The sequence below is a fragment of the Oncorhynchus mykiss genome, chromosome 26 (genome assembly GCF_013265735.2).
Source record: "Oncorhynchus mykiss isolate Arlee chromosome 26, USDA_OmykA_1.1, whole genome shotgun sequence".
Lineage (NCBI taxonomy): Eukaryota > Metazoa > Chordata > Actinopteri > Salmoniformes > Salmonidae > Oncorhynchus > Oncorhynchus mykiss.
This window is the reverse complement of record NC_048590.1, coordinates 27,824,325-27,844,771: the sequence shown is the minus strand read 5'-3', so window position 1 is coordinate 27,844,771 and position 20,447 is coordinate 27,824,325. Positions and strand designations below refer to the sequence as shown.

The following is a 20,447-nucleotide window of genomic DNA, read 5'->3' as shown; positions in this document are numbered from 1 at the left end:
TATGTGCACTTCATGAGTCAAATGTAGGAGCGAAGACAAAATTAATATTTTAATAACCTTCAGAAGCACCAGGGGCATTACTAAAAATGATGGTTAAAAGAATACATTGATCTGTTTACATAGTTTCAGTTAGGGGAAGAGGAGTTAATGTCAAACTTACAAATAACTAAAGCTGTACAATTCTATTCTAAAAGTAAGTTGAACATTATGTGCACAGGGTTGTTTAAGTCACAGCACAACTGTTAAGAAACCATACATTGAGGTAACCTATACAGAACAAAACATTTCTATATCGATGGCTAGAAACCAGCCTCTTGAAAAATAAGCTAAAGCTGATCTGGGGAGAGGCAGTTAGAACCGTCGGGGTGCTCCTTTGAAGGGCTTGAATCCGCCAACACTGGACATGGAACTGTTGGTGATCTGCACGATTCTGTTCATTGCAGACGAAGAGTGGCTGGAGAAACAAAAATAAATTTGCCTAAAACAGTGTCGCATACAGTAATGAGTAAATACATAGAAGCTCAAATATGGCTTCTACCAGAATACTTTTATACATATCACATTTGGATTCATAGTTTACTGGGGTATTTGGAAATGGCAGTGAATTTGAATCTACTTTAAGTAAATACCTACAGTCAACTTGTGCAATCAGTTAGGAGCACGTGGTCATTTCCCATCACCATTATTCATTATGAAGCTTACTGGTAGTCCCCAGTCACGGTGTTTGTTTACAAGCACACAACAAGACACCGGAGCCCTGTGAGTCATTCACGTGTGTAGCACATGCCAGGTGATCTGGTTAACTGTATAAAATGTGCTAAATGCTCTGTAGTTGTGCATTTGGTTTGCTAGTTAGCCTCTTTCAAAACCAGGCTTTGCTTGGTAACAGCAGAGAATCCCCCTCCTGGATCAAGAGCCTTGCTGTCTAATATTTGCTTTGTAGATGCAGCAAACTGTTGAGCATTTTTAGTTACTTGTATAACTTTGAGCTGGGATGTCTGTCCTTCAAATACTTTAGGTCAGAGACTGTAAAAAATGTTAGCATTCTCTATGGAATATTACAGAGGCGCAGTGGGGTTTGAAAATAGCACTCCTTGTGTTCCGTGTAGGTATTACAGCATATTACCATGGCAACATGGATGTCACCCAAGTCTAATTCATAGTGCTCAGACAAGTCCAGTACACATGATTCATTTCAGCCACAACTATTACAGATTAAATCCACCCCTCCTATCTCCATAGACCACCTGCTCTTGATTTCCTTGTGCCATTTATTTTTCAGCTGTTCTGTGATGTCTTACACAGATTCTCAAAACTTTCTAAAATGGGGTGGGATATATATTTTTGTTGTTGATTGACTATGGCTTTCCTGATCACCCAACAGTGCTATTTGTAGGGCTAATTTTGGAACAATGTTATGACTGTTTAACCACTCCCTGAACCTGTGGCCAGAAACAGGCTACACAGGAGCAATACCAGAATAAGTGGTCGAATTGGTTCTATGCCCAATATACATAACATTCTTATTTTGGTGGCAAGAATATTGTATAATAATTTAAATAGACAAACTTAGTTTTGAGTATCAGTTTATAAACCATGTGCCATGGAATCAGCACATCAGAAATCTCTTCAAGTATTTTGCAACCTGTATGGTGCCATGGTCAACATTTTGGTCCTCAAATAAAACTGGTATATTTTTCTATTCATGACAATTTCTCTCTAATTTTGGTCTTTAATAAAGGCCAGACTAACAAGCTCCCCTTCTCCCCCTTCCACTTGCCGCCTCCATTTTTGCAGTAATGCACCAATCAGTTGGTTGTAATTTTAGATAGAGCTAACAATTCCACATATTTGTGTTAACTGCACATGTGACATAACTCCACCTTTCCTATTCATAATATCCTTAACATAGATTTTTTTCCCATAAATGTTTTTTAATCAATTAGTATATTTGAGTTGAACCATATTTGTTCTGTCTTTTCTGGGGGATGAAACTGGAATTGCAACCAGCTTTGTGAAGCTCATTTCAGAAAGGGTGATATTTACAAAAAAAGGTTGCAATTTCAATGAACTAAAAGTGAGAGGTTGTAATCTGGATAAAGGGAAAAGTACAGTCTTAATGCAACGGCAGTGAATACCTTGAGTGTGGGGCCATCATGCTGCCACGGCTGTCTCCCATCCTGCGGCTGTCTGGGAAGCCCCCTCCCTGCGATCCAGCCCCACCATGCCACTCCTTCCTGGGGGCCGGCTGGTCCCGGCCATGCCGCTCCACCACCACCTGGCGGCTAGAGCTGAAATGCTGGGTAGAGAAAGGGGAGATTGTAGTTATGAATTCCCTATCTGAAATGTAACTAAAATAGAGGAAATGGAGGGTATTGAATGTGTAGATTTAGATATGGGGGATTTGTGAGGTGCTGACCTGGTCTGCCATGACCATGGGTCTTCCTCCAACCCGGCCACTGAAGTTGGATCTTCCTCGGCTAACTGAGGAGCCTCCTCTGAGAGCAGGCCCCTGGCCATCTCTGCCTGAACGCTCTGGCCGCATACCTCCGGTACGCACAGCTCCACTACATAACCACAGAGAGGACGATTACCACACGGATTACAACAAAAAGGTCATTGTCTACAAACTTAAACAAGCACACTAGACATCCATCCATTCTGACCGTATGTCCCCCTTAGGTGCACTCATGCCGCCGTCATTCTTCCATCCTGCATGCCCAGTATGAGTAGCGTGCCCGGTGCCTCTGGGGGAGCGGCTGGTATGAGACATGCCAGGCATGGGTGCTCTGCCCCCTGCTGGCCGCTCCGGCATGGGCGCTGCCCGGCGCTCCGGCATGGGCGCGGCCCGGCGCTCGTCCCTGTCTCGGATCTCTCTGCGGTCTGTGTCACGGATGTCTGCGCGTGGAGTTGGAGGAGGCTCGGCCCTGCGGACAGTCTCAAAGTTCTTGGGGTAGCGCTCAAACCCAGAGCTGTCTCTGCGAGCAGTGGGGCGGGACTTCTTGGCCTCAGGCTCACTGTTGAAGCGGTTACGTCTGAAAACCCCCCCACACCCAAAATGGATTGTCAGATTCTGTCAAGAGCTGACTGTTACTGGAGGGGGATAGACATGCTAAACTGCTATGTGGGCTGTGTGTAGCTTGCTCTTTGCCAGTTTAGGTTCAGGTTGCTTTATTTGCAAAAAGCACTATATAAATAAGAGGGCTTATCAAAGAGGGCCTACCTCTCAATGGTGTTGGGCTCAACGGCTGCAGCCTCAGGGAAGCCTCTGCCTCTCTCCCGGGGGCTGAACTCAGTAAAGCGGTTCTGCTGGCGGTTGTAGTCCGAGCCCTGGTTGACACGGCCCTCAGACTCTGGCTGGATCTTCTTGTTGCCATTCCAGTAGGGATCATTCCTCCGGCTGAAACATTCAATGGAGAATGTTTTAACTGGGCGACAAGTAAACTGGTGTGGAATGCCACTTTTTGAGCTTGGTCAGATATGATACCAAAATGTATCTTTCACTTGATGGTCAAATTGACATCTGCTGGTCATGTCTGAGACCAAGCATCCCTGTCTGCCGTGGGATGCAGACAGACCAGGAGTCTGTGTGCAGGGGACGACGACAAAGCAGTACTGCACAAGCTGCTCTGTAACCTGTCCTGCAAATTCATGGACATAATGGTGGAATCTGGTTGTCCACGATCAGAGCCTCAACTACACAGAGCAAACCCCGGACAAACATCCCATCCCCAACTACAGTGTGGCCTTGTGTACCTGTGGTCCACATCGCGGCCTCTCTTCAGGTTGTTTCTCTTCTCCTGCTCGTAGCGGAGCTGCTCCTGCTGCCTCCTCAGCTCCTCCCGCTCACGAGCCATACGCTCCGCCTCTTTTCGCCGCTCCTGCATCACAGCGAGATAACGTCAGCATTACATTAACAATCCACTAAATGGTTTGCTCACAATTAGCTGCTCAAAAATGCTCTTAAAAGCCTTTGAAAGAGCACCAGAATGAACAATGAGTAAACAACTCACCTTCCTCCTGTCGTTTTTTACAACAATCAACTAAGGTACAGCCTTGAAGACTAAACATCCTTAATGATTTGAGTCCAAGCACCTGCTCTATGCGGATCCTTTCCCTCTCCAGCCTTTCCCTCTCCATGCGCTCCCTCTCCAGTTTCTGCCTCTCCACCTCAAGCCTCTGGCGTTCTCGGAGCAGGTTCTCCCTCTCCTCCCGCTCCCTTATCAGACTGATACGCTCACGCTCCCGGCGTTCCCGCTCCGCTATCTCACGCCGCCTGACGGGACAGGAAGTCACAGAAGCATTAGTACCCAGCATCCTTACAGTACTACAGAGTACAACAATTACAGTAGGAGTTTGTTTCAGGCTGACCTGCGAAGCTCCACAGCCCTGCGGACGCGCTCCAGCCGGACCATACGCTCGCGCAACCTCTGCTCTTTCATCTTCTCAAAGGGGAGGATGTCTTTGCTGCCTCCCTTGTTGGGGAAAACTCTAACTCTATTCATCTCCATCTAGGAAAGACAAGCATGTAGAGGTGAACTATGAAAAAGAAAGTTCCACGATCAAACTGTCGGATAGAAAAAAACTGCGACAAACCTCTTCGGGGGGCATGAAATATCTGGGTCTTCGCTGCATCATGTTGTTGTTGGTGGTGAAACCCGGCTTGTCAAATCTCCCCCTCCTGAACGGTGGTCTCACTTTGTTCAGGTCTCCTTTGGCATGATCAATCACCACCATCTTGCCAGGGCTCTTGGTCCCTACACAATACAGGACAGAGGTTCATTTTTACTACTCTAACCATCAACACAATACATAAAAAGGAACCTGAGATAAGGAGCATACATACTTCCACCATGCTTTTTATCATCTTTCTTGGAGGCATCTGGGCCTAAGCTGGATGTTGTGCTTTTGGACTCCTGCTTCTTGGATGAATCCTTGCCGTCTTTGTCTGATGGCTTGTCGGACTTCTTCTCCTCTTTTTTGGAGGATGGCTGGGTTCTTTAGGGGGGAAAAAAGAGCAGACAAATTAATATTTCTTTCAAATTTCCCCATTCTGAAAAAGACAGATTGTGTTTCTTCCTCACTTACTTGCTAGTCTTGCTTGTCGACGCACTACGTTTGTCACTTGATTTGCTGGAGCTGGTTTTGTCATCTGATTCCTTCTTCGAAGGTTCTTTCTTGAAGGGATCACTTTTAACCTGAAAAGACAACAAATACTCCGTCACAGTATTTAAAGGCTACGTCACAATTCTGAAGCAATGTCATTTTAATTCATTGAAGAACAAAGGACCATGAACCTTTTTTCTCCCTACAACGAAAATGACAGAACGCATGTTGGCTCAATGGCTCAGAAGAGAATGTCAGCCAATGTTGTTCTGCAGAAAACTCTCTCAAAATGGCATCTTAAAACCTTCAGAACTCTTGACGTTTCTATGACGTCACAAAAGATAGAAGTCAGAGAAAAGATTCTGAACTGTAAAATTGTAATCGTTCTCTGAACATTCTAGCTGAACAAGGTGCAAAACAACTGTTTGTCAGCTTACCCTTTCAACAGATATCTGCTGGCCGTGGAGTTCTGTGCGGTCCAGGTGGGAGATGCACCTTCCCACCTCTGCACTGGAAGACATTGTCACCAAGCCATAACATTTGGCTCCAGGACTACGAGCATTAGTAACCACTTTGGCACTAAAAACCTGCGGAGACAAGAATTTGTTTAGGGGCGGAGCAACTACATGCTGCTTGTAGAGGGTTGGGTTAAATGCGTCAGACACATTTCAGATGAATGCATTCAGTTGTTCAACTGACTAGGTATCCCCCTTTCCCTTAGTAAAACAGTCAATTGTTTCCAATAAGTCAAAGCAAAACCAGGACACCCATACAGTAAGAAACATCCAACCCCAGTACCCCACCACAAGAAACCGTTTACGGATGTTTTAAGCTCTAGGCTTACCTTCCCATATTTGCCAAAGAGATTTTTCAAATCAGCTGCTTTGGTGTTGGAGGACAGGCCGCTCACCCATATGTTTCGAGTGGAGCTGCTTGCACTGCTACTGCTGATACTTCCTGAAATATGGTTGTTTAAAAACATACATGCATGCACTGTAGAGGCTTTTACATGTAAAATGTCTACACATTGTACAAACTAATCTAGAAGAGCCTAATGTTACTTACCGGTAAGAATTAAATGTTTAAATGCAGGTGCTTTTGACAAAATGAAATAATTTCAGACACCTTTAAAATGCCAAAGAAATGTACTTTTTAGATATGTGAGGAAAACTGGGTAATATGGCACATTACACCAATGGTACTAAAATTCACAGATCAATTGTTTGTTCTGACGCTTGAGAAAATAATGCCATTTTGGCTGTCCAGTCAATACTGCACATTGATTACATGCACTACATAAAGACCTATGCTTGACCATCGTCTGATCATTAGTAGTGACGTCTTGAGAAATGTATCTGTAAAATCCTTACCTTTGTCATCTTTTGTGGCCTTTCCATCTCTGTCCTTTGAAGAACTACAAAGCAGATTTCACAACAAATAAAAAGAAACAAGAGATGAGTGCCAGTATATGAAATCCCCTGCGGAATATGACGTACACCAGGGCAAACAACTTTTTTTTTGTCAAAAAAGAAAAACACTTTTTTTCCTGTATGGATGTATTTTTTTTATCCCCACGGGCAAGGCTTGCATTTGGACAAAACTCCCATAATGGCCTTTTTCATTGCTTTTCCACGGGTGATATGGGTCATGTTCTCAGCCAATTTACTCCCTGGACCAATGAAATCTTCAGTATTGCGTTCGACTTCACAGCGAATCATTTCATATGTTTCTGACAAACTGACATCACAGGGACTACTGCCCCTTTAAAAAAGCCCTATGTGGGAACTGGAAAAGGCAAACGTGCTGGAAAGGTGAAAGTAACATCTGTTTTCAGCTCCTGGTTAATGACACAAATTCAGAAAAACAACCAAATGAAAGTAACAAATGGGAGGCTCATTAGGTACATCAATGAACATTTCTCATTAGGAAAAAAAGTTATAAAAATCTTGAGGCTACCCACAATGCTGCGTTCACAGTGAGCTGGAACTTGGTAGTAGTATCTTAAAGAACTGACATAGCTAGAAAGACAAACCTCTTTCCTTGACCTGATGCCCCAGTAGACGAGGGGCCTTTCTTCCCAGAATCCTTGTCTTTGTCTCCCATTTCAGCTTTCTTCGAGGCCTCTCTGCTTTCCTTCTTAGAGGAGTCAACCTTCGTCCCGTCATCCTTCTTACCATCTTTATGGCCTTCCACTTCCATCTTCATGGCATCCTTGGGGCTCGTCTCAGCAGAGGCCTCTGGCTCGTCACAGCCCTTGTCTGCCTCTGAATCTGGAAGTTTCACATGTTTACCTGTTTCCAGGAGGTCATCACCATCAACATCCAGCGTGATGGCATCTTCATTCTGGAGTGTGACGGATATGTTATCGTCCTCATCTTCTTTAGCGGAGACGGCAACTTCAGTTTCGATCTCCTCCACTTGTTCAGCCTCCGCCTCGGCTTCTGCCTCAACGTCCTCACTGGGTGGAGGTTTAGAACTTTCACGAGTACCATCATCTGTATCAGTTACATCTGAGGGATTTAATAAGGATAAAACATGGCAAAAAAACAATGTTTAACATTGACATGTCTGTTACTTGACCTAGAAAGTAGAATAGAAAGCAAGTTTAGTATTAGTGGTCATCGAAGGGTAGAAGACCACAGGAACAACAAAACATACATTCCTCATTGAAAAATGGTGGTGCGGTTCAATAATCTTCATGTCATTTTCACCACCAATACTTCTTTTGCGATCCTTACAGTTATGTGTACTGTACAGTGAAGTTACTCTTCAATACTCCTGTCATTAGGAGCTCCATTCCAGTTCTTCAGTTTGAAGAGAGGGCATTTGAACAAATGAAATGAAAAGAGCATCTGTCCAACTTCTTCCGTAACCCCCAAAAAATCTGTGCCCAAAGCCATGGAGGTCAAATTCAGTCTCATTTGATGACCGTTCTACTGCCGAGGGCTCTCCCATCATAGTCTTTATGGTCATCTCCCATGTCTTCTTTCCCTCATAAAAGTCTGTCTTATTAAGTGACTTGGGATGGTTGACAAAAAAATAGATGTCATCTTTAATTGTCCTTGTGACTGTAGTGACTGGCTCAAGTCCTTAGCAAATGTGTCCTCAAGACTGTACATCATGTCCTGGTTGGTCTTTGAGCATTCTCAGTGATGATTTCTTCTCTCCGTCTGAGACATCTGTACTGCAGTTGGGTGCTACAGGAGGATGGGCCCCAATGGGCAGGAGTCCCCCATGGTATCATCAGCGCACACTGGAACTCCCTCTAACTCAGCTTGACTTCTTCCGGCATACCTTTCCCTCACCTTGAAGAAGCCTGTTGATTCCTGAGCTTTTTATCTTGAGAGAATGTACTATGCAGTCTGTATGGTTGTTGGAGCCCCATTGCATCTCAGGCCGGGAAGAGTAGGTAACATCCCACCCTCAAAAAAAGTACTGTGACAAAAATAAGCAAGTCCTCCACAAACAGGCTTGCTGGGTATCCAGCCAGCAGACAAAAGAAATGGAAGGCATAATGGAGAGGGGGCATAGCAGATTCTTACCTTCACGCAAAGGGGGCTACCTGCAACCCGCCCCCCCCCCCAAAAGTAATCTATTCAATAGGGTGTGAAAACAAACATACCTTCTTCAATGTCATCCTCGTCTCCCTCCTGATAAAAAGACAAATGTGAAAGGTAAATACACACAAAGACAGTTTCAGTCTACTGCCTTACTAAAACCGGGTTAACCAATCTGAATACCAGTACTTTTTATTATCTGATCTGGGTATGGTAACCCAATAATCTCTAGTCTACTGTGAGAGAGTGGGGTAAACACAAACATAAACATATTCATGTGACACTAACCTTGGAAAAAGATTTGTTTTCCTTGGTAGGAGATTCATCTTCTTTGGAGAAGGAGAAGTATTCATCTTCCTTGGAGAAGGATTCCTCTTCCTTGGAGAAGGATTCCTCTTCCTTGGAGAAGGATTCCTCTTCCATTGGATTGTCAGTGTCAGAGTCCACTTTCTTTCCTAAAGAAGTAATGGAGTCATATCAATCAAAATGAAAACAGAAATATTGAACAGTAATTTAAATATTAGGAATGTCAAATTACCTTTAGCTTTTGCATTTTTTCTATTAGGCGTGTCTGCTGGGAGTGGAATTTCAATTGTCTCTGCATCTCCACCTTCCTCCTCAATGGCCTGAGAAAGTTTTTTTTTTTTTTTTGAAATAAAACACTATTGTAATTACTAGTCGTTTATCTATTTAGCCTCACAATGAAGTGTTTTACCATTTTCTTTTCAGGACAACCAGGGCTACAAGTAGAACACAAAACAACTGCATTCATGAGTTTTAATGACAGATCTAAAAAAAATTGGTCCGCTAAAGCATAAACGTGATAAAAATGTATTTATATGAATGCTGTAAGTACAGAAATTGTTTGCCCGCTGTGATATTAATATCCAACTAGTCAGTGACAACTGGAGTTTGTGACAACAACTATGTGAGCTTATTACAGTATTATAGACACCATGGAACAAGCTGCAAACACTCAAACTGGACAGTTATCTCAATCTCTTCATTCAAAGACTCAATCATGGACACGTACTGACAGTTGTGGCTGCTTTGTGTGATGTATTGTTGTCCCTACCTTCTTGACCTTTGTGCTGTTGACTGCGCCCAAGAATGTTTGTACCATGTTTTGTGCTGCTACTACATTGTGTTGCTACCATGTTGTTATGTTGTGTTGCCACCATGCTGTTTTCAGGTGTTGCTGCCTTGCTATGTTGTTGTCTTAGGTCTCTCTTTATGTAGTGTTGTCTCTCTTGTTGTGTTTTGTCCTATATTTATATTCTATTTATGCATTTTTTAATCCCAGGCTCCGTCACCGCGGGAGGCCTTTTGGTAGGCAGTCATTGTGAATAAGTATTTGTTCTTAACTGACTTGCCTAATTAAATAGAGGTTAAATTAAAAATTTCACTATGCTCTTCTCGGTAGAAGTAACCCTTAGCCTTCCAACAACTCTTATAGATAATAGTTTGTAGTGCAAGCCATTCGGACTCTACAGACATTTTCGTAAAAAGACACAGCCCTGGGGCCCTTCGGGATCCGCCCTTGTCTCAAACACCACTCTAGCTCAGCCACTCTTAATCACACAGAAGTATGTAGTTCAAACACACTACGTTCAAAACGCACAACGGCGTTAAAAAAAAAATGCCATGGTGGCGAAGTAAATACAATATAGAAAGTAAAACACTGGAATGGTAGATTTGCAGTGGAAGAATGTGCAAAGTAGAGATAAAAATAATGGGGTGCAAAGGAGCAAGATAAATAAATACAGTAGGGAAAGAGGTAGTTGTTTGGGCTAAATTATAGATGGGCTATGTACAGGTGCAGTAATCTGTGAGCTGCTCTGACAGCTGGTGCTTAAAGCTAGTGAGGGAGATAAGTGTTTCCAGTTTCAGAGATTTTTGTAGTTTGTTCCAGTCATTGGCAGCGAGAACTGGAAGGAGAGGCGGCCAAAGGAAGAATTGGTTTTGGGGGTGACTAGAGAGATGTACCTGCTGGAGCGTGTGCTACAGGTGGGAGATGCTATGGTGACCAGCGAGCTGAGATAAGGGGGGACTTTACCTAGCAGGGTCTTGTAGATGACATGGAGCCAGTGGGTTCAACGAGAGCGTACAGGTCGCAATGGTGGGTAGTATATGGGGCTTTGGTGACAAAACGGATTGCACTGTGATAGACGGCATCCAATTTGTTGAGTAGGGTATTGGAGGCTATTTTGTAAATGACATCGCCAAAGTCGAGGATTGGTTGGATGGTCAGTTTTACAAGGGTATGTTTGGCAGCATGAGTGAAGGATGCTTTGTTGCAAAATAGGAAGAAACAATCTAATTTTAAACATAGCAGCTAACCCTAACCACACTGCTAACCTTACACCTAACCCCAATTTAGTGGTAAACGGTGCAGTTTAAGGTGATGGAGGGTAAAAAAATATGTTTTTTATTTTTTTTATGAGCATGGTCTTATTTCTATTACAGCATATTTGATGACTGTCATTCATATTCCATTCACCCAGCTCAATGTAACATTGATAGTAAATATTATGTAGTAGCTAAACATATAGGGGATATTCAAGTAGTATCTTAACTCGTATTCTTATTAAAAGTGCTTTGTTTGTTAATAAGGTATTGTAAGTAAGCATTTCACGGTAAGGTCTACATCGGTTTTAATCTGCGCCTGTGAAAAATAAGTTGTTTTATTTTTTATTATAGACGTTAGTTAACTCTGATCAAGGTATTTCGCGAAATGAGTTAGCTAGTTAACGTGTGGATGTGCTGTGGGCTTAAAGCAACCTAGGTTTCTAAAGGAGACATGTAACTTGCTAGGTAGCTATGCACATGCTGAATGCGATAGATGTCATGGCCAGCTAACATTCGTTACCAACGCCCCCACACCGACTGCATCGATGCAGGACCGTGGGCTACCTTGTCAACCTGACGCTGCAAAGCCAGGCCGCGAGCACGCAGTACCGCAGTTGGAAAACAAGACAGCATCCAACGGTAACGTTGGCTAGCAGGCTAAACATCTTAGTTGGCAACTACGAAAAAAACAAGCTGTACATAGATAGACATTCATCCCATAACAAGTTGGATAGCAAACCAGTAGCTAAACTAGCTGGCAGCAGTTGAGGGCGGACTCAATCAAATTCGTACCACAACTGTTTGGTAGCTAACATTAGCTAGCGTCCGTTAGCTTTGCGTTCGCCATGTACAAATAAATTGAGCTCGTTACCTGTTTCAGCCTGGCAATTAGAACATTCTTCACACCTGTGACATCTAAATTCCTTCGCTTGAGTTCAGATTTGAGATCTATAACTCGTAAATCTGTTATTTTCTTTGACTCCGTTGAAATGGCACCCGACGCCATTTTACCTCGCTAGATGTGTTGTTGTAAAATTGTGTGTGCAGAAGGGAAGCACGCATGCTCACGCAATGGCCCCAAAGTTATTCTTCTCAAAATGTGTATTGGCGGATCGCAACCAACTGAAATATGCATACACTGCCAACTACTGTACTGGAGTGGGACGCTGGTCACGGCGTCCTTATTCGTCTATCTTCTTCTATGATATCATGGCGGTCCGCAAACAAACGTATAAAGCACATGCCGCCACCTTATTAACACAGATATTAACAAAGATGTGCTACTAACTATTTCTATTATCAAGGCCTTTGTTTCCACCTACTGTTCTGGAGTGTAAATTCATTACACTGTGTGACTGTGTGATAAATTACTACCAACTAACCCTACATCCATTAAAACCTCACCCTTATTCCACAATGTAGCCCTATCTGATCCTACACCAGGCTGGCAGCCTGGGAGGACTGGACACTATCGTTCAACACACCTTGTAACTCCTCTGCAACAAAATATTGTACACCCAAGTACTTCTCTGCAGCTGCCACCCCAACATCTATTTTCTGTGATTTACGTTACATTTCTGCGGTACAGTTGACAACCATGGCTATGAATGCTAAGCACCCAACCTTACTGAAACCTATGTTATTCCTATCAATTCAATTCAAAAAGGCTTTATTGGCATGGAAAACATGTATTCCATTGCCAAAGCAAGTAAAATAAACAAAAGTGAGAAGACACAAAACAACAACAAAAACGATTTGAATTTTACAGTCAATATTGCATTCAAAAAGGTTTTAAAAAGATAAAGACATTTCGCAGTGGAGGCTGCTGAGGGGAGGACAGCTCATAATAATGGCTGGAACAGAGCAAATAGAATGGCATCAAACCATGTGTTTGATGTATTTCATTGCATTCCACTGATTCCGCTCCAGTCATTACCACGAGCCCATCCTCCCTAATTAAGGTGCCACCAACCTCCTGTGATTTCAAGTGTTAGTATATATTATCAGCCATGCACAGTGTTTTAGCACCGTTCAAATAGTTATAGTACAACTAGTAGGTAAAGATAAACATAAATATTGAGGGTATTTAAAACATATATGCTCCACATGGTTACCCTTTTCTCTTGGCAACAGGCCACAAATCTTGCTGCTATGATTGCACACTGCAGAATTTCGCCGAACAGATATGGGAGTTTATCAATGTTTGGTTTGTTTTCAAATTCTTTGTGGATCTGTGGGAAATATGTATATCTATACATTTGGCAGGAGGTTAGGATGTGCCACTCAGTGTCCACCTCATTTTGTGAGTTGTGGGTTCATTGTCTGTCTTCTCTCTCCCCTCAGCATTAGAGGCTGCTGAGGGGACAACGGCTCATAATAATGGCCGGAACGGCGCAAATGGAATGGCATAAAAAAAACTGGAAACCATATGTTTTGATGTATTTGATACCATTCCACTGATTCCGCTCCAGTCATTACCATAAGCCCGTTCTCCCCAATTAAGGTGCCACCAACCTCCTGTGCCCGAGAGCCAGGTCTGCCTATGGCGGCCTCTCTTGATAGCAAGTCTATGATCACTGAGTCTTTACATAATCAAGGATTTTCTTAATTTTGGGTCAGTCACAGTTGTCAGGTATTTTCTGTTTAGGGCATTCTAATTTGCTCAGTTTTTAGTAATTATTTCCAGTGTGTCAAATAGTTATCATTTTGCTTTCTCATAATTTGATTGGGTCTAATTGTGTTGCTATCCTGGGGCTCTGTGTGGTCTGTTTGTGTTGGAACAGAACCCCAGATCCAGTTGACCGAGGGGACTCTTCTTTAGGTTAATCTCTCTGTAGGTGATGGCGTTGTGGTGGAATGCGTGCGCATTGATTCCTTTTAGGTGGTTGTAGACTTTAACAGCTCTTTTCTGAATTTTGACAACTAGCGGGTATAGTCCTAATTCTGATGTGGTTTTCTGGGTCTCTGTGCTTTTGGTTGGACATGTTTCTCAATTTCTTTCTCAGGGTTTTGCATTCTTCATCAAACCATTTGTCATTGTTGTTCATTTTGTTAGGTTGTCTGCTTGACACTTTCAGACTTGATAGAGAAGCTGAAAGGTCAAATGTACAGTTTAGTGTTTTTACTACCAAGTTTATAGTTTCACTATTGTAGTGAAATGTTTTGTCCAGGAAGTTGTCTAAATGGGATTAGATTTGTTGTTGCCCAACAGTTTTTTTGGTAGATTTCCACTACTTTCCTTCCATCTATAGGGTTTCTTAATAGTATGCAGTTTGGTTGGCTTTGATGCCTCATGATAGTATAACTTTGTTAAAGTAGGCTGTGATGTTGATGTGATCTGATAGGGGTGTCATTGGTCTGACTGTGAACGCTCTGAGAGACTCTAGGTTGAGGTTTGTGATCAATCAATCTAAAGTACTACAGCCAAGGGATGAGCTGTAGGTGTACCTACCATAGAAGTCCTCTCGAAGCCTACCATTGACAATGTACAGACCCAGCGTGCAACAGAGCTGCAAGACTTGTGACCCATTTTTGTTGGTTGTTTTGTCATAGTTGTCATGGGGGGCATATTTGGGAGGGAATACTGTCACCTCCAGGTAGGTGTTTGTCCCCCTGTGTGCTGAGAATGTCAGGTTCTTGTCCAGTTCTGGCATTTAGGTCATCACAGACTAGTATGTGTCCATGGCCTGGAAATTTATGACATCTTCCTCACCACCACAGACAGGTGCTGGCACTAAGACCGCTGTATAAAGAAATAAGCAAATGGGAAACCACTCACCCAGAGGCGGCGCTCCTAGTGGCCGGAGACTTTAATGCAGGGAAACTAAAATCAGTTCTACCAAATTTCCATCAACATGTTAAATGTGCAACCAGAGGGGAAAATATTCTAGATCAACTGTACTCCACACACAGAGACGCGTACAAAGCTCTCCTTTAAACAGGTCACCATACACAAGGCTGCGGGGCCAGACGGATTACCATGTGCTGACCAACTGGCAGGTGTCTTCACTGACATTTTCAACATGTCCCTGATTGAGTCTGTAATACCAACATGTTTCAAGCAGACCACCATAGTCCCTGTGCCCGAACACAAAGGCAACTTGCCTAAATGACTACAGACCTGTAGCACTCACGTCCGTAGCCATGAAGTGCTTTGAAAGGTGGGTAATGGCTCACATCAACACCATTATCCCAGAAACCCTAGACCCACTCCAATTTGCATACCGCCCAGATCCACAGATATGCAATCTCTATTGCACTCCACACTGCCCTTTCCCACCTGGACAAAATGAACACTTATGTGAGACTGCAATTCACTGACTACAGCTCAGCGTTCAACACCATAGTACCCTCAGCTCATCACTAAGCTAAGGATCCTGGGACTAAACACCTCCCTCTGCAACTGGATCCTGGACTTCCTGGCGGGCCGCCCCCAGGTGGTGAGGGTAGGTAGCAACACATCGGCCACGCTGATCCTCAACACTGGAGTTCCCCAGGGGTGTGTGCTCAGTCCCGTCCTGTACTCCCTATTCACCCACGACTGCATGGCCAGGCACGACTCCAACACCATCATTTAGTTTGCAGATGACACAACAGTGGTAGGCCTGATCACCGACAACGACAAGACAACCTATAGGGAGGAGGTCAGAGACCTGGCCGGGTGGTGCCAGAATAACAACCTATCCCTCAACGTAACCAAGACTAAGGAGATGATTGTGGACTACAGGAAAAGGAGGACCGAGCACGACCCCATTCTCATCGACGGGGCTGTAGTGGAGCAGGTTGAGAGCTTCAAGTTCCTTGGTGTCCACATCAATAACAAACTAGAATGGTCCAAACACACCAAGACAGTTGTGAAGAGGGCACGACAAAGCCTATTCCCCTTCAGCAAACTAAAAAGATTTGGCATGGGTCCTGAGATCCTCAAAAGGTTCTACAGCTGCAACATCGAGAGCATCCTGACTGGTTGCATCACTGCCCGGTATGGCAATTGCTCGGCCTCTGACCGCAAGGCACTACAGAGAGTAGTGCGCACGGCCCAGTACATCACTTGAGCTAAGCTGCCTGTCATCCAGGACCTCTCCACCAGGCAGTGTCAGAGGAAGGCCCTAAAAATTGTCAAAGACCCCAGCCACCCCAGTCATAGACTGTTCTCTCTACTACCGCATGGCAAGCGGTACCGGAGTGCCAAGTCTAGGACAAAAAGTATTCTCAACAGTTTTTACCACCAAGCCATAAGACTCATGAACAGGTAATCCAATTGCTACCTGGACTATTTGCATTGTGTACCCCCCCAACCCCTCTTTTTACGCTACTGCTACTCTCTGTTTATCATATATGCATAGTCACTTTAACTATACATGCATGTACATACCACCTCAATTGGGCCGACCAACCAGTGCTCCCGCACATTGGCTAGCCGGGCTATCTGCATTGTGTCCCACCCACCATCTGCCAAACCCCTCTTTTACACTACTGCTACTCTCTGTTCATCATATATGCATAGTTACTTCAACCATATCTACATGTACATTCTACCTCAATCAGCCTGACTAACCGGTGTCTGTATGTAGCCTCGCTACTTCTACAGCCTCGCTACTGTATATAGCCTGTCTTTTTACTGTTGTTTTATTTCTTTACCTACCTATTGTTCACCTAATACCTTTTTTTGCACTCTTGGTTAGAGCCTGTAAGTAAGCATTTCACTGTAAGTTCTACACCTGTTGTATTCGGCGCACATGACAAATAAACTTAGATTTGATTTGCTGGAAAAGCTGTCTTCATTAAAGTATGGAGATTCAAGTGGGGGGAGTTAGCACACAGGAGGACATTTTACTCTGTTGAGGTAATTTCCTTTAGAAATTCTAGCCAAATGTAAAATGTTCCTGCTTTGATTCATTTAATAGAGTAGGTTAAGTCTGATCTCTGTGTAACACCTGGTAATTTGGTGGCTGGGACTACAAGCTCCCTGTAACCTAGAGGGTAACCAGTGGGTCCATTTTCTCTGTTCCATGTTTCTTGCAGGATGACAATGTCCGAATTTCTGATTACTCTGGTGATGTCTGGGTACCTGATCTTTAGACTGAAAGCAGATTACCTCAGACCTTGTATTTTCCAGGATGAGATAGCAACATCTTTGTGGTCCATAGTGCTGTGTTGTTATTTGTGTGGTTTAGGCTTGGACCAATAGTTGTGAGCAGAGCATGCTGAGCATCTGGTACATACCTCTTAGGTCACAGGATGGGGCTTGGGTGAGTGTAGGAGTGGGGGTTGTGCCTATCACTCTCTATTGGGGTCGGCCTACTCACAGGGAGCCACTTAGGATCCCTCGCCCTGGATCCATAGGAGTTTGCACTCCTTTCCACGGTACCCTACTCCAGAGAACAAAGCAAGTCACAGGTCTTGTCCTGAGGCACGTGGTGTGGATGGCCCGCACCCCTTGGACGGAAGACACACAGAAAATCATCACCAGTCCATTTCGAGTTATTTTCACTGATTCAACAGTTTCCAACTTCCTCTCAACCCATCCTGGCACCACATATGGTTCAGTCAGAAGGCAAGTATCCATTCTCTCCAAAAATCTCACTACCACTGGGCCAGAATCATCCTTGTCATCATCGAGATAAGGCTCGTACTCGACATCTTCACTGCACCTGCCACCGCAGGTAATTCATCCTCACTCTCGTCAGGTAAAATTTTAGAGCTACCGGTTGAGTTTTATTATTTTTGTACTTCACGCCAATCTTCCTCAACACACAGCTTCCCTCTACACTCAACTGCTTTCTTTCTTCCTCGCGGTCAATTTCCACATCTCCACGCTTTTTCCACTCTTAAACCCGCTGTAATAGCAAACTGTTTAAATGTTTCTTCTATCTTGAATCTGCTGCCATGTTGCGTCGACTCAAAAATCTCTACCAGCCGCCATTACTCATCACGGCTCGCAATATTGATGTAGCTATTGTGCATTATCACCAATATCTGTATATACCGGGACTTTGATCACCAGTCAACCTACTGTGTATTGACATTCATATTGCTATGCCTTACCTATGGATCATCATCTTGGGTCCATGAAATGGGGTATCAGCCTTCTCAGTGACACCCACAGAACACAAGTGTGAAGAGTTTACACAAATATTAAAGTCGTAGCTCTTATTGCAGGACTTTGACTGTGGGAAATCCCCCCGGTCAGTCTATTGTGCATATTGGTCATTCATATTGCAATGTAGCCTTACCCCATTTCATGGACCCAAGATCCATAGGTATCAGCCTACTCGGTGACACCAACATAACACCACTGTAAAGAGTGTACACAAATATTAGCATCATAGCACTTATTGCGGGACTTTGACACCAGTATGAACTGAGCCACATTAGCTCACTAGTCAACCTCCTAAACTCAACAAAAAAATAAACATCCCTTTTTCAGGACCCTGTCTTTCAAATATAATTCGTAAAAATACCCCCAAAAATTGGATTGTAAAGATCTTCATTGTAAAGGGTTTAAACACTTTCCGATGCTTGTTCATGAACCATAAACAATTAATGAACATGCACCTGTGGAACGGTTGTTAAAACACTAACATCTTACAGACGGTAGGCAATTAAGGTCACCATTATGAAAACCTAGGACACAACAGAGGCCTTTCTACTGACTCTGAAAAACACCAAAAGAAAGATGCCCAGGGTCCCTGCTCATCTGCGTGAACGTGCCTTAGGCATGCTGCAAGGAGGCATGAGAACCGCAAATGTGGCCAGGAAAATAAATTGCAATGTCCGGTACTGTGAGATGCCTAAGACAGCGCTACATGGAGACAGGCCGGACAGCTGATCGTCCTTGCAGTGGCAGACCACGTGTAACAACACCTGCACAGGATCGGTACATCCAAACATCACACCTGCGGGACAGGTACAGGATGGCAACAACAACTGCCCGAGTTACACCAGGAACGCACAATCCCTCCATCAGTGCTCAGACTGTCTGCAATGGGCTGAGAGAGGCTGGACTGAGGGTTTGTAGGCCTGTTGTAAGGCAGGTCCTCACCAGACATCACCGGCAACAACGTCGCCTATGGGCACAAACCCACCGTCGCTGGACCAGACAGGACTGTCAAAAGTGCTCTTCACTGACTAGTTGCGGTTTTGTCTCACCAGGCATGATAGTCGGATTCGCGATTATCGCTGAAGGAATGAGCGTTACACCGAGGCCTGATCTCAATTCCATTGAGCATGTCTGGGACCTGTTGGATTGGAGGGCTAGGGCCATTCCCCTCCAGAAATGTCTGGGAACTTGCAGGTGACTTGTTGGAAGAGTGGGGTAACATCTCACAGCAAGAACTGGCAAATCTGGTGCAGGCCATGAGGATGAGATGCACTGCAGTACTTATTGCAGCTGGTGGCCACACCAGATACTGATTGTAACTTTTTTTATTTTGACCCCCCCTTTGTTCAGGGACACATTATTCAATTTATGTTGGTCACATGCCTGTGGAACTTGTTCAGTTTATGCTTCAGTTGTTGAATCTTATGTTCATACAACTATTTACAAATGTTAAGTTTGCTGAAAATAAACACAGTTGATAGTGAGAGTACGTTTCTTTTTTTGCTGAGCATATGTGTATTGGCATTCATATTGCACTCTACCCCCTTACCCCATTACATGGACCGTAAAAATTTGCCTGATCCATAGGTATCAGTCTACAAAAGACAATAAGTAGTTAATTTGACGAACAGAAAAAAAGTGGAATCCGCACTGTGGATGTATTAGATTTCAGAACTGTGTTGGGGACATACTTATATGCCCTGTACAGCCTTACCTATTGATGTTGGGTCCATGAACTGGGGTATCAGTCTACTTGTGACACCCAGAACTCTGAAGAGTTTACACATATATTAGCGTTGTTGCTCTTCTTGTGGGACTAACTGGGAAATCATCTCACTATCCAGCCTATTGTGCATATTGACATGCATATTGCAATGTACAGTGTGAGCAAGACAAAGGAGCTGATCGTGGACTACAGGAAAAGGCGGAACAAACAGGTCCCCATTAACATTAACGGGGCTGTAGTGGAGCGGGTCGAGAGTTTCAAGTTCCTTGGTGTCCACATCACCAACAATCTATCATGGTCCAAACATACCAAGACAGCTGTGAAGAGGGCACGACAAAACCTTTTCCCCCTCAGGACACTGAAAAGATTTGGCATGGGTCTCCAGATCCTCAAAGTTTACAGCTGCACCATCGAGAGCATCCTGACCGGTTGCATCACTGCCTGGTATGGCAAATGCTCGGTCTCCGACTGCAAGGCACAACAGAGGGTAGTGCGTATGGCCCAGTACATTACTGGGGCCAAGATTCTTGCAATCCAGGACCTATATAATAGGCGGTGTCAGAGGAAAGCCAATAAAAGTGTCAGAGACTCCAGTCACCCAAGTCAT

General features: G+C 44.0%; 1 protein-coding gene across 1 annotated transcript; it reads right to left on the bottom strand.

Annotated features, from left to right (window-relative positions):
* Positions 1-36: 36 nt before the first annotated feature.
* On the bottom strand, positions 37-12,130 carry sltm (SAFB-like, transcription modulator). The gene is made up of 19 exons (XM_021586217.2): positions 11,884-12,130; positions 9,202-9,289; positions 8,952-9,118; positions 8,729-8,756; positions 7,139-7,616; positions 6,477-6,520; positions 5,951-6,063; positions 5,544-5,693; positions 5,089-5,198; positions 4,847-4,998; positions 4,597-4,757; positions 4,372-4,511; positions 4,096-4,276; positions 3,757-3,881; positions 3,224-3,400; positions 2,667-3,035; positions 2,420-2,567; positions 2,139-2,299; positions 37-454 (listed from the first exon to the last, which is right to left on the bottom strand). Exons 1-19 carry the CDS (start codon positions 12,016-12,018, stop codon positions 352-354), a joined length of 3,030 nt encoding a protein of 1,009 aa, XP_021441892.2. The 5' UTR covers positions 12,019-12,130; the 3' UTR covers positions 37-351.
* Between the last annotated feature and the right edge of the window lie 8,317 nt (positions 12,131-20,447).

What these genes read in the sequence shown, in the direction of transcription:
- sltm (XM_021586217.2), bottom strand. Translation starts at nt 12,018, where the DNA reads ATGGCGTCGGGTGCCATTTCAACGGAGTCAAAGAAAATAACAGATTTA. An exon ending in AAAACAAATCTTTTTCCAAG is followed by an intron (nt 8,757 to 8,951) that starts GTTAGTGTCACA and finishes TCTTTTTATCAG; the next exon opens with GAGGGAGACGAGGATGACAT. An exon ending in CCATGGTCATGGCAGACCAG is followed by an intron (nt 2,300 to 2,419) that starts GTCAGCACCTCA and finishes TTCTCTACCCAG; the next exon opens with CATTTCAGCTCTAGCCGCCA.